Source organism: Elephantulus edwardii, unplaced genomic scaffold (genome assembly GCF_000299155.1).
Source record: "Elephantulus edwardii isolate Elephantulus edwardi_28Jun2011 unplaced genomic scaffold, EleEdw1.0 scaffold00036, whole genome shotgun sequence".
NCBI classification, from domain to species: Eukaryota; Metazoa; Chordata; class Mammalia; order Macroscelidea; family Macroscelididae; genus Elephantulus; species Elephantulus edwardii.
This window is the reverse complement of record NW_006399786.1, coordinates 17,247,052-17,261,425: the sequence shown is the minus strand read 5'-3', so window position 1 is coordinate 17,261,425 and position 14,374 is coordinate 17,247,052. Positions and strand designations below refer to the sequence as shown.

At 44.2% G+C, this 14,374-nt stretch overlaps 1 protein-coding gene across 2 annotated transcripts; it reads left to right on the top strand.

Moving 5' to 3' along the window:
• The first annotated feature begins 6,392 nt into the window (after positions 1 to 6,392).
• PDP1 (pyruvate dehyrogenase phosphatase catalytic subunit 1) lies at positions 6,393 to 13,626 on the top strand. 2 transcript variants are annotated; one of them, XM_006884590.1, is made up of 3 exons: positions 6,393 to 6,460; positions 7,251 to 7,285; positions 11,464 to 13,626. In XM_006884590.1, exons 2-3 carry the CDS (start codon positions 7,255 to 7,257, stop codon positions 13,119 to 13,121), a joined length of 1,689 nt encoding a protein of 562 aa, XP_006884652.1. In that variant the 5' UTR covers positions 6,393 to 6,460; positions 7,251 to 7,254; the 3' UTR covers positions 13,122 to 13,626. The 2 variants fall into 2 exon arrangements, with proteins under 2 accessions (XP_006884652.1, XP_006884651.1); XM_006884589.1 differs by lacking the exon at positions 6,393 to 6,460 and having other exon boundaries at positions 7,153 to 7,285.
• The last annotated feature ends 748 nt before the right edge of the window (positions 13,627 to 14,374 follow it).

Here is a 14,374-nt window from a genome sequence, read left to right as displayed (position 1 = left end):
GTATCAATCAATGCATATGGAGCACTGTGTTGTTGTTATGTGCTGTTAAGTAGACTACAACTCATAGCCACCTGATGAACCCTACTCTGCCTTGAACCAATCTCACTATCTCTGACACACCTGCCCCCCATTGCCACAGTCTCTGTATCAATCCGTCTCATCTGGGTCTTCCTCCCCTCCACTGACTCCCCACACTTCCAAGCATTATGTCCTTCTCCAAGGACTGGTCTCTCCTGGTAGCAAGCCCTAAGTATGTGAGACAGAGCTTCATAATCCTTTGCCTTCAAGGAACAACCGGGTTTTATTCTCTTCAGGACACACACCTGTTTGTTCTCTCAGCAGTCCATGGTATGTTCAATACTCTTCTCCAGCACCACAACTCAAAAACATCAATTCCTACCCTGTCATCCTTAGTCATTATCCAACTCTCTGATGCATAGCAAGTAATTGAGAAAACCATGGCTTGGATCAGGTGCACCTTTGTCTCTAGACTGACATAATTTCACCGTAGCAGTTTGGAGAAGTCCTTACAACAGTTTCCTGAAGCAACTCATTTTTTTATTTCCTGATTGCTAGTACCAAGAATGTTAATGGTGGACTTGAGCAAGATGAAACTGTTAACAACCTCAATCTCTTCTCCATTTATCATGATGCTGCCAATTGACCCAGTGCTGAGAATCTTCTTTTTCTTGATGTTGAGATACAATCCATATTAAAGACTGCAGTTCTTGACCTTCTGTAGCAAATGCCTCAAGTCCTCCTCAGTTTTAGCAAACAAGGTTTTAGCATCTGCATAACACAGGTTGTTGATGACTCTTTTTCCAATCCTAACACCACATTGTTCTTCATAGAGTCCGACTTCTCAAATACAGACTGAATTGTTGTTGTTATGTGCCATCGAGTCTCTTGTGACTCATAGCGACCCTATGTACAACAGCCCTAAACTCTGCTGTGTCCTGTGCCAATCGCACTGTCTCCGACACTCCCATCCCGATTATCCCAGTCACTGAATCAATCCACCTCATAGAGGGCCTTCCCCTCCTGCGCCGTCCCTCCACCCTCCCAAGCATGATGTCCTTCTCCAAGGACCGGTCTCTCCTCACAACATGTCCAAAGTATGTTAGACGGAGCCTCAGAATCCTTGCCTCCAAGGAGCCACCCAGTTTAACCCTTTCCAGGACGAATCTGTTTTCTAGCAGTCCACGGTATTCTCAATAGTCTTCTCCAGCATCACAGCTCAAAGGCATCAATTCTCCTTCTATCCTCTTTGTTCATTGTCTAACTCTCTGATGCATAACAAGTGATTGTGAAGACCATAGCCTGTATCAAACGCACCTTAGTCTCCAGAGACTCACCATTGCTCTTCAGTACTTTGGAGAGGTCCCTAACAGCAGACTTTCTCATGGCAATGCGCCTTTTAATTTCCTGGCTACTGGTGCCTAGAGTGTTGACTGTGGAGCCAAGCAAACTAAAGCTGTGTACAATCTCAATCTCTTCACCATCCATCCTGATGCTGCCAATTGGTCCAGTGGTGAGAATCTTAGGTATGGTGAAAGGACACATCCCTGACAGACTCCTTTCTTGATTTTGAACCATGCAGTTTGCTTGCTCTGTTTGAATGGCTGCTTCCTGGTCTAAGTATAGATTTCACATGAGCACAATCAAGTGCTTGAAGATTCCCATTTTTTTAAATGTTTACCAAAATTTGTTGTGATCCACACAGTCAAATGCCTTTGCATAGTCAATAAAACACAAACAGAGGCAACCATGATTTCACATTTAAAAATTCACCCCATAGAGGAGAGGCTGGTTAATCAAGGGGTCATACAATTTGATGGGTGAAGAGAGCGATGGATAAAGGAAAGGGGAAAGATCCAGTGTGAAAAACAATGTATGAGAACTTTATGGACTTTTATGTAAACCAGAATAAAATAATTAAAAAAAAAATTCACCCTAAAAAAACAAAACAAAACAAAACACACAAACTGACATTCTTTTGGTACTCAGCCAAGATCCTTCTGACAATGATATACCTAGTTCCACATCTTCTTCTAAACCTAGTTTGTATTTCTGGCAGTTCTCTGTTGATATACTGTTCCAGTTCTTTTTGGATAATTTTCAGCAATATTTTGCTTGTGTGTGATATTGTTAATTTCCATACTCTGTTGGATTACCTTTTGGGGGAATGGGAATAAGCATGGATCTTTTCTATGCTGTCCTCCAGATTTCTTGGCACAACCTGATGAGCACATACAGGGCTGCATCTATTCGTTGAAATATGTCAGTTGTTCTTTTCTGAATTCCTGGGGCCTTATTTTTTGCCAATTCCTTCAGAGCAGCTTGAATTTCCTCCTTCATCACCATTGCTTCTTGATCATATGCTGTTTCATGAAATTCTTCTGTTAGGCAATTATTTTTGGTTCAGTGACTGTGTACTCCTTTCTGGATCATCCTATATTCTGCCCATAGCATCTTTTTTCTTTTCTTTTTTTTGCCCATAACATCTTTAAGTATTGCAACTCAAGGCTTGAATGTTCTTTACTTCCTTCATCTTAACAATGTTGCTGTTGTACCAACACACGAGTCAGAACCAACCCATAACTGATCCTCCCGAGGGTTTTCAGAGTCAGTTAAATCGCATGAGAAGAGCCTGCTCATGACTCTCCCACAGAGAAGCTGATGCATTCAAACCACGTCTTTGGAATTGCAGTGCAGCTTCTCGCCACTAGGGCCTCTAGAGCTCAGCTTAAGCACGTTGTTGTTGTTGATTACCCTTGAGTCAAACACGACTCAAAGCGACCAATGAACAAAAGGCCTGAAGCTTTTTATAACTATTGTCATTTACAAAAATTTATAGTTTCCAGAGGCATGTTGTTTAGGAAGTGGATGGCATTCCTGCTTCCAAATCTGTCTTAAACTGGGAGCTCCGCCAAACAATGTCCACCATGGGTAACTGTTATGGCATTTGACACCCCAATGACACAAGCTTCAGCATCACAGCAACCCCAGGACAGCTCAGTTCAGCATACTGATAGAAGAGTGCTGTACTAATTAGAAGAATGTTCCTCCAAAATATGACAACCAACTTTTAAATACAAAGACCATCCCCGAGGTCTCGTTGGCTCTAAGCAAGGGGCTTAAATTAAAAACAACAACAAAACAAAAAAACCCCAACCACAACCAATTTAGTATGGTGTTGTTATGTGCTGCTGAGCCACCTGTGACCATAGCAACCCTATGTTTAGCAGCTCTGACCCTTCCCTGTCCTAAGCCAGTTTCACTAATTCTGACACACCAAATCCTATTGCCCCAGACACTGTATCAATCCATCTCATCCAGGCCTTCCTCTCCTGCTGTTCCCCTCCACCTTTCTGCGCATGATGTCCTTCTTCAAGGACCAGTCTCTCCTTATGCAGCTTAAGCATACGTCTTATCTGTCAGGGGAAACTTCATGTTTCTGTGATGCTAAACAGGCTTTAGTAGAGACCTCAAACTTATCCTAGGCTTGGTGGTCTACTTCTAAGGAAAAGCCAAGAAAAATCTTGTTGACTCTGGGGATTCTATTGTACCTGAGCTCCACAACTAACCACAACTAACACCACCACATGTACAGTGTTACCAGGAGTCACCTACTTAACGAGAACATTATGTGTATCAGTTTACTTATACACTATATGAGTCAATACTAAAGCAGAAAGAGGTTGCCTAAAAGCACATAAGATCAACAACCTGCATTATGCTGATGACACAACCCTGCTTGCTGAAACTGAAGAGGACCTGAAGCACTAGCTGCAAAAGGTCAAGGAATGCAGCCTTCAATATAAGTTGAAGCTCAACATTAAGAAAACAAAGATTCTCACCAATAGGCCGATTGGCAGCAGTACGTTAGATGGTAAAGATATTGATATTAATAGCTTTAGTTTCCTTGACTCCACAATTGACACTCTTGGTACCAGCAGCCAGGAAATCAAATGTTGAATTGCATTAGAGAAGTCTGCTATCATTGACCGTTCCAGAGTACTGAAGAGCAATGATGTCAGTCTGGAGAGTAAGGTGTGCCTGACCCAGGCCATAGTCTTTGCAATTACTTGCTATGCATCAGAAAGCTGGACAATGACTAGGGATGATAGAGAACTGATGCTTTTGAACTGCGGTGTTGAAAAAGAGTATTGAATACACCATGGAATACCAGGAAAACAAACAGATTCATCCTGGAGATGGTGATACCATGTTGCTCCTTGGAGGGAAGGATTCTGAGGCTTCATCTGATATTTGGGCATGTTGGAGGAGGGTCCAGTCCTTGGAGAGGGACATCATGCTTGAATGGATGAAGGGACAGCACAAGAAAAGAAGACCCTTGATGATACTCGACCCTTGAGGAGATGGATTGACTCAGTGATTGGCATAATGAGGGTAAATGTGTCAGAGACAAGGATAGAGCAGATGTCAGGGCTGTTAGACATAGGGTTGCTATGAGTTGCAAGTAACTTAATGACACAGAACAACAAGATCATGTAGTGAACAGCAGAACTGACACTGGAATCCAGACAGTCTGGCCCCAGATACAATCTCCCCCCCCCCCAATTTAAAAAGTGTTTATTATTTGTTCACAGGAAAAGGATGGGCAATCTCCTCCTGTGTGATTACCAGCCAGAGGGTCAGCTCAGCTATGGGTTGGTTCCAATTTAACAGTAACAACATTATTTGTTAGACAAATACTTCAAGTTATTATTGCTCCCAGCTACATTCTTTATCGCTGTATCATTCTATACTGCATCTGTGAGACCAGAAAAATCCAGATACCTAAAACCATCAGGAAAAAAAGAGCAACAAAAAATGCTTAGTAAGTTTATTTGAAAAGTAGAGGATGTATATAATAAACTGGAAAGGCAGCCAGGGTGACCAGTCAAGACAATCTTTGGGGAGACTGGGGATAAAAAATTTCTCTACTAATGAATTACAAAGGGGGCTCTGGTGGCCTAGTGGTAAGGAGCAGCTCTGCCAAGTCAAGGGAACAAAATTCTAATCTACCAGCTGCTCTGTGAGACAAAGATTGGTAATCACCTCTCATGCGATTTACATGTGAAAATTTGCTGGAGAATCAGCAATGAGTCAATTCTGCCACAATGGTACATAAAAACAATATATTCTTATATATCGATTTAGGATAAGGGAGGATAGGGTCCTTTCTCTTTGTTGTACAGGTTTTTATTACCGAAAACCCAGGCTTAAGGAGAACTTCATAGTGCTACACAGAACATGTCAGTTAACATCGTCAATTTTATTCGGAGGCCATATTCCCTCACTTTGTGAACTTTATTGACTAGTATGTACGGACATATAATAAATCTAAAGTAGATACATTAACCCTAGGGAGCATGACAAACAAGTGCAATGGTCCACCTGACTGACGCCTTCAAGGGAGCTTCTATTAGTGATCACTTTCAATGACTCAGATCTGGTTGCAAGGCTAGTCATCAAGCCTATCTCCAGAGTTCCCTTGGGGAGACTTGGTCTCATGGAATGGAATGACTTACTGGGATGTTAACTTGGATGCAGGTCCTGTGACCCGAAGTCCAGAGTTCTTAGCATTTATGCGGGCAACACCCTATCCTTTTGTAGCCATTCAAGGGAAAGGAGAGAAAGGCTTATTTTAAAAGGGAAAGAATTCCTTCACACAACTTCCGCGTGCTGCTGTTAAGATGCGTTTCCTCTCCAGGACCTAAGAGGTCCAGAAAAAACAGCACTCATCAGAAGCAACAGAGCCTGACGCTGTCACGCCGTCTAACTCTGCTGAGCTGAGCTGCAAGGTGAGTATTTAGCCTGGAAAGCGGCCCAGCGAAGAGGAACCGCGTAGGCTCCCCATAGAGCAGGCTATCTGCGCCGCTGGCTCCCCGCCGAGGTGCCAGGGATTCGCGGAAGGCCAGCCGGCGGGGGAGCAAGCCACCCCGGGCGCCCCACGCGCGTGGAGATGCTGGTGCTACCCTGGCGCTCCCTCTGCCGGGCTCGCCGCCAAACCTGGCAACCTCGCCCGGCTGCCGATCGCGGACTCCCGGCGCAGCGCAGCCCCACCTTCCACCCGGGCGGGCGCGGTCACGTGAAGCCGGTCGGTGGAACCAATGGTCGGCTCGCGCCGAATGGAAGGGATTGTCTGACCCCCATGACGTCACAAAGCTGGCGGGGACAGCGCTGTTCTTCCGCCCCCGCCCTCCCGGCCGCGGCCCGCCCTCCTGCTCCCCGCCCACCCGCCACTGCGCAGCCAATCAGGAGGCGAGAAGCACTCCGGCCCGAACGTGCGGGCGGGGCAGGGTGGCGGCCCGGCGGTACTTGGGCGCGGAGTGGGCCGGCCGGGGGCCAGGGGTCGAGCTCCGGGGAGTCGCGTGTGGCTGCGTGGAGGAAGTGCTGGCTACCGCCTCTGCCGCCTCACCGGAGAGGAGCGGCGTGTCCCCTGCCGAGCCCGGTTCGTATTCCCTGCCGCGGGCACCCAGCCGCCCCGTCCGAATTCGCTTCCAGCCGATCAAAGTTATGAGGAGGGCAGCCAGACAGGGGCGCTCCGCGCATGTGGGGAGTCGCGGTGGCGAGAGGTGCAGAGGGCGGGCCGTCGGCGGCCGGGGCGGGGGGAAGGACGATCCCAGAGCGCCAGGTGCGCGGGGGGCTGCAGGGCGATCTTGGTGGGGGGTGCCCTCTGTCCTCCGCTGGGCTCGTCGCGCCCGCTGTCATCCTCGGGCCCACCTTGGGGACCTGCGGGAGGGGGCTCTGCAGAGAGGCTGTGCTGCTCCAGGTGCGGGGGGGGTCTTTGTCCGGGACTCACTTGACACCCCGCGGGCATCCCGCCGCAGGGCGGCCCCTGATGTCTGGACCGCAGCCAGCGCCGCGTGGGGCCGGGTGGGGCGGCTAGCGGATGCGGAGCGCCGTGGGCTGCGCGCCCGGGCTGGATGGAGGGACCGATCCCGGGGCGCGCTGGGACCGCCGGGCCGGGCTGTGGTTGTGACTCTGTGGCTCCCGCGGGGTGGGTTTGTTTGTTTGGTTTCCTCCTCCTCCCCACCCCTTTCTGCCGCCTCCATCCTCTTCCCCCTCCCAGCCCCATTCACCCGGCTGGAGCGAGCCCTCGCCCCTCCTCCGCTCCCGCCTCCGCCGCCGCCTCCTCCTCTAATGAGCATCTCTGCCTTGCTTTCAATGGGCCGGTGCTGCTGTCGCTGCTGCTGTCCGCGCGGGTTGTGGATGTTGTCGGCTCCGTGTTGTGATGACAGGAGAATGTGTGTGTGTCCCGGGCCCAGACGAATTGGTAGGTATTCACTTAACCACCTGCTTTGGGTAGCCAGGAAGGATGCTGACTGCTTTCACGTGTGGCTAGCTTTAGGTGGTTCGACGTGGAATTAGGGATGCAGAAGATAGGAAAAGGAGAGAAAGGCGTTCTGGGCCAGGGTAGCTTTGATGCCTTAGGGTGTGCAGTTTTCAGGTAGGGACAAAGGAAACTAGTCGAACAAGTGCTGGCTTGATGCATATTTGGTGTCCTATGAAGGAAACTGGTTTCTTCCTTCACATTGCGATAACTGGAGTGAAGTGGCTAGAAAATGCTGAAAAAATTCGCGAAGAAATCTCTCATGCAGGATAGTTAATGCAATCGGATTACATAAACTGGAGTTCTGACACATTTAATGACTAGTATAGCATTTCCTATTGCATTTACTCCCAAGGCTTTGCAAAGCCAGAGAGCTCCAGAGTAGGCGCAGTAACATAACAGCGTTTTCTTATTAATTTGGTCCGCAAATTTATTGATGAAGTGGAGACATTTCTTGGCACAGGTGCTACGGAGCACATCAGTAAGAAGGGAGGGCTTATGTCCATGTTTCTGTTTGCATCGCATCTTTCTTAAGTAGTCATTGGCAAAATCAGGCAAATCTGCTTCAGACCAGGATGCTGCATAGTCTCATGTGGCTGCATTTTGGTACCGTAAGGCATGAACTTCTTTCTTGGTGAAATTGTGGTCAGATAGAACTCGAAAATGTGACACTGCTCCATTTACTAACAGCTGTACCTTGTTGCTGTTCTTAATGCTTTGAGCCATCAGTTTAATTAACTTAACGAGTTTATTAGCAAAGGTTTTGCTTTCATAGGGTTTTGGTTGTTGAATCACAAGCTATTGGAAAGGATATTGAGAGTCTTTGAATGTCTGCTTACTTTTTATGAAAGCATTTGAGAAGTCCCGGCATTGTGAGGGTACCACTGGCCTGGTGGAGAAAATCTATCTCTTGTGCCAATGATGATGACGCTCATTAATTGCAGAGCAGTTTTTAAATGAATTCCAGTTTCTCTAAGAGTTTATATTTTGAAGACAAGTAGAAAATTGGAGAATTGAGATAGTATCAGCCTATATGTTGACTGAAAAATAGAAAAGTAGAGTTGATAAAATTAACAGTGTTTTTTGTTTGGTTTTTAGTCCTGAGAATTTTTGCCTTGAAGGAAAAAATGTAATTTATTTTTTGAGTGTTTGAATTGCGTGCTGTTTGACTTAAAGCATTATTCAAAGCACTTGATGCATGAACTATGAGTTCTTTTTGCCAGGAGATTTCATTCATTTTGTGTTCAACTACAAAAGGAAAATTATGTCAAAACAGATGAATCTCAGGAAGGTACAGGTTGCCTAGATTTGTTACGCTATGATTAGGTTGTCATGTAATCAAATCCTGTACACACACAGTCTTTCATTTAGTCTGAATTGCAGTCAGACAACTACTTTGTGTCTTGTAAAATTTTAATTTTTTTTTCCACTACTGAGAATATACCAAAAAAAAAATTAAAATAAGTTCAGATGCAAACTCATCTAAAACTGGGAAGACAATTACTCTTAAATAAGAGTAGCATACAGCTGCATTTTTATGAGTAGGAAAGGTTTATTCCGAATACAGAATGAGGTAACATCCTTACTGCATGCAGACCTAAAAAGTGATACGGTTATGTTTGGGAGCCAGTGTCATGTGGCTCAACATTTGAGCACATCTCCTGGCTTAGTCATGTACATTTAACCTTTGGATGACTTTCAGGTATTTGGTTTGGAGTACTGTTATTTAAGTGGTTAGTCCTGGTGAGTTCTGGTTCTTCTAGAATTTCTGTTTTTCAGTACTGTGCTTCAAGATGCTTATTTAGTGTTGATTCTTGTTTCTAAAAACCTGACAATCACCTTTTGTAGTCTGATAATCCCTAAGTGCAGTCCGCCTTTGTAAAAAGGGTCCTTGGGGCTTGTTTACACAGTGCTTATTACAGAAGCAAACAAGAATCAGTCATCAGCAGGTGTCTTTGATTTCCTCCACTCTCAACTGCCTCTCCACTGAACACTTTTCAGATTTTTTCGGAAAAGGATATGTGTATGTGAAAACAGTTTAACATATAGCTAATGCGTTCATGACACATTTTTTTTTACCTTAATGATTTCAGCTTTGAGACAGCATAGTTGATAAGAAACCTTAAACAATTTCATGTCTTTATTCTTTTTTATTACAGCGTTTTTCTCATGTGAAGGTATTGTCAAAACTTGCTTCTCTGTAGGCCAAGTGAATCCTTGAGATAATACTTTAACGATTCAAGGGCAATAGATGTAATAAAGGAAGATAGGCTTTTTCCTGTTGCATAAGTTATCTAAATTAATTATACATATTCTCAAAATTTTCCACATAACTGCCCAGCAAAATACTTTCACTGTCATCATGAGCAATAAAATTTTTATTGGTAATAAAGCTGTACTTTGAAAAATCCAAACTTTAGACTATTATTATTCATTGCTTTTCTAGGGCATATAACTTTTTTTTTTTTTTAATTTAAGCCAAGAACCAAACCCCACTGGTGCTGAGTCAGTTCTGACTTATTGAGACCCTCTGTTGTGTTTCCAAGATTGTAAAGCTATGAAAGGAGACTGCCGCCTTTATCCTTCAGAGTGCCCAGTGGATTTGAACTACTGACCTTTTGGTTACCCAGTATGTTATACTGTGTTATGCACTATGCCACCAGGGCTTCTACTTCTCTCTCTCCACACAATCAAATTAGAACTGACTCATAGCTGAACCTACCACAGGTTTCCAAGTCTGTAAACTGGGCAGGAGGAGATTTCCCACCCTTTTTCCACAGAAGGAATTTGAACCCACAGAGGGGTTTTTGACCTTTGGGTTAATAGCACAACTTCCTACAGACAATGTCATAGACAGAGCTTTCTTTGAGATCCATATAGATGAAAACAGTATTTTGTAGCTTTCAGCTGTGTTGGCAGAGCCCACCGGGAATTTTGCTGCTAACCAAAGGTGGTGCCTCTCTGGCCATTCAAATCCAAGGACTCTGAGAGAGAAAGAGGAGCAGTCTCCTTCTGTGCCATTTTCCGTTTCTGAAAACCCTCTGGAAGGTCAGTTATGAGTTGGTTCATGCAGTGTGTTGAGTTTGTTGCGTTTCCTTGAACAGGGACGAAATTAGCAAGTAAGTGAAATTCCAGAATGGAGATAATTTATGTTATTAACAAAATTTTAGAGTTACTGGGAGATGAGTCCTTAAAAAAAAATAATAAAAGGCACAGTAAAATTAAACAAGGAATAACTGGAACCTGCATTTGATTTCAAAACTCACAGAAACCATAAGAAGGCACATAATGTTCAAAGAGGCCCTAGAGAGCATCTGTCTGCTCTGTTCACTTACGTTTGGGAAGTTGGGATTCAGGCAGGGGAGTTGGCTCCGCAGGGTTTGATGAGTAAGTGGCAGATCGGAGTCCCTTAGATCCGTGCAGTGGTTCAGAAAAACAGAGTTTGCAGCGTCATCCACTGGGGTACAGGAAGAAAAGAGCTGAAATATCTGTTGCTGTTTTATGATTAAAATGTTATTTTCTGTGTATGCTATAAGGAATACGATCGTAATACATTGGGTATGTATATAAATCACAACTAATATATAAATACGTATGTTTGGGGGATGTATCTTAATACTTCTTTAAAACAGTCTTGTGTAATCAAATGTTGGCGATCAACTTGGGTCTGGAAACAGGATGCTTATAAACTAGGAAAAGGTTTGGTGATATTGGAGATGCACAACCTTTTCTCAGGATATAAGGGGAAAAGGATGATTGGCCAGGTAGACTGTTGTTGCATAATGTTATATAACCTTCATCTCCTTTCCTTTCCTTTCCCCAACCAAATTTATTGTACATTCGGCACAGTTTGTACTGCACAAAGAAATAAGGTGTGGGAGAAAAGGGAAAAGTGAAGCTAGACTGTGTTTCAGGCCTGGCTTGATACATGATATTGAGTTACATTCAATAGAATATATCTTACAGAGAAGTAGTACCTGATTATATTAAAATATAGTACCTCCTAGTAAAACCCCTGATGCAGATTTGCCAGCTAAGCAGTTATTAAGAGCCATGATAGATTAGGTGATCTCGGCCGTAACTCTTTTTCTTTTTATGTGTTTGTCTAACTTGCTGTCTAGGAATCCCAGTCAGAAGCTCCAGCCTACCACTGTTTTCTGATGCCATGCCAGCACCAACTCAACTGTTTTTCCCCCTGATCCGTAACTGTGAACTGAGCAGAATCTATGGCACTGTGTGTTACTGTCACCACAAGCACTTCTGCTGCTCATCACCCCACATTCCTCCGAGTCGCCTGAGATACACGCCGCATCCAGCATATGCCACCTTTTGCAGGCCGAAAGAGAACTGGTGGCATTACACCCAAGGAAGGAGATATGCTTCCACGCCACAGAAATTTTACCTCACACCTCCGCAGGTCAACAGCATCCTAAAAGCTAATGAATATAGTTTTAAAGTGCCAGAATTTGATGGCAAAAATGTCAGTTCTGTCCTAGGGTTTGACAGCAACCAGTTGCCTGCAAATGCACCAATTGAGGATCGGCGAAGCGCAGCAACCTGCCTGCAGACCAGAGGGATGCTCTTGGGGGTTTTCGATGGCCATGCAGGCTGTGCATGTTCCCAGGCAGTCAGTGAAAGACTCTTTTATTATATTGCTGTCTCTTTGTTGCCCCATGAGACCTTGTTAGAGATTGAAAATGCAGTGGAGAGTGGGCGAGCACTCCTACCCATTCTCCAATGGCATAAGCACCCTAATGATTACTTCAGTAAGGAAGCATCTAAATTGTACTTCAACAGCTTAAGGACTTACTGGCAAGAGCTTATAGACCTCAACACTGGAGAGTCAACTGATATTGATGTTAAGGAGGCTTTAATAAATGCCTTCAAAAGGCTTGATAATGACATCTCTTTGGAGGCCCAAGTCGGTGATCCCAATTCTTTCCTCAACTACCTGGTGCTTCGAGTGGCATTTTCCGGGGCCACTGCTTGTGTGGCCCATGTGGATGGTGTAGACCTTCATGTGGCCAATACTGGGGATAGCAGAGCCATGCTGGGTGTGCAGGAGGAGGATGGCTCTTGGTCAGCAGTCACTCTCTCTAATGACCACAATGCCCAGAATCAGAGCGAACTGGACCGGCTGAAATTGGAACACCCCAAGAATGAGGCCAAGAGTGTGGTCAAACAAGATCGGCTGCTTGGCTTGCTCATGCCTTTCAGGGCTTTTGGAGATGTCAAGTTCAAATGGAGCATTGACCTTCAAAAGAGAGTGATAGAATCTGGCCCAGACCAGTTGAATGACAATGAATATACCAAGTTTATCCCTCCCAATTATTACACACCTCCTTATCTCACTGCTGAGCCAGAGGTTACTTACCATCGCCTAAGGCCACAGGATAAATTTCTGGTGTTGGCCACTGATGGCTTGTGGGAGACCATGCATAGGCAGGATGTGGTTAGAATTGTGGGTGAGTACTTAACTGGCATGCATCACCAACAGCCTATAGCTGTTGGTGGCTACAAGGTGACTCTGGGACAGATGCATGGCCTTTTGACAGAAAGGAGAGCCAAGATGTCCTCAGTGTTCGAGGATCAGAACGCAGCGACCCATCTCATTCGCCATGCCGTTGGCAACAATGAGTTTGGAGCTGTTGATCATGAGCGTCTTTCCAAAATGCTTAGTCTCCCTGAAGAGCTTGCACGAATGTACAGAGATGACATTACAATAATTGTTGTTCAGTTCAATTCTCATGTTGTAGGAGCATATCAAAACCAGGAATAGTGAATGACTCCTCCCCTGACAATTCTTAAACAAAATACTTCTGAAGAGCAGATAGATTGGAAAAGGTTATCAAGAACAGTGCTTGCTAGTGGGTCATTCTAAGCCTTTACTCACTTGATACTCTGGCAAGTCCAGATTGACTTTTCATTAGGGTGGCAGAACCCTGAGGGTCTGATTCTGCCGAGTTAGGATCTCCCACACCTATACTCAAGGCTCCCCTATTTATTGAAGGTGCCTCAAGACACCTAAGAAAATCAAGATGGCCTAACAATGGGATCTTGAATGGGCCAAAAGCAGAAATCTTTCTAGGCATATTCTCATGACAAAAGGGAAGGAATATTACAATTCAAACCTTCAGACCCCTTTCTTCACTCTGATTCGGGTATACATGATGGCATTATTTAGTGCTTGATTTCCAATCTATGCATTATTCACTAAATTTTATTTTTGCCTGAAATGGTTTTCTAATCCAGTACTCAAGCCATAAATGACCAAGAACCAAGCAGTCTGAACTTGTAAGCTTTTGTGATAATGTTACTGAAAGGCTTCTTATATGGAAGAACAAACTGTTGCTTTCCCCATTCCTGATGTCTTGAGGTAATTGAAATATTTTCTACTTTGCCACACATTTGAAGACAGTAAAACTTTTTTTTGTTTTATTTACTATTATGTTGATGCAAATGTAAAAAAACCATTTTTTTTTCTAATGGAAAACTTTAGTTTGGAATAAAAAGATGCAGAATACAAGTGGGAAGCTGGTAAAGACCATTACTGCCTACAGTAGCTGCCAGAAATCATCAGTTCTTACTGTGTCATCTCTAAAGCCTTGGCATGTTGGAGGGGTGAGGTGGGGAGATTGCTGCTGGAAATCATACTTTCTAATGTAGTAGTGCTAACAGTTTTCATCCCTTTTGGAATTTCAGGGAAGACATATAAAATACGTTTCAGTTTGAAGAGTAGGATTTAATATTAACCATTGAATATTGAGAAGAAGGAAGTTTTTTTCTTTTTTCCCTAGGTCAAATAAGACATTTGGTTTAAAAATTACTAAGTGCTTTAAACATACTATAGCTTTATAAATAGAAGTGTTAAGATAATAGATGAGAAATTTTTAAAGGTAACTATTGTGCATGCCTGATGCTTAGATAGAACCCTTAATAGCATCAAGTGGTGTTTGCAGCAGTCTTCCCCAATCATACACAATCCCTTCTAGATGCCGTATCAAAGTAAATGAAAATAAATATCGGCTTTTT

Bases quoted from the DNA above. Each gene is read 5' to 3' on its own strand.
- PDP1 (XM_006884589.1), top strand. From the start codon at position 7,153: ATGAGCATCTCTGCCTTGCTTTCAATGGGCCGGTGCTGCTGTCGCTGC. The intron at 7,286-11,463 runs GTAGGTATTCAC...CTTGCTGTCTAG, and splicing joins TCCCGGGCCCAGACGAATTG to GAATCCCAGTCAGAAGCTCC.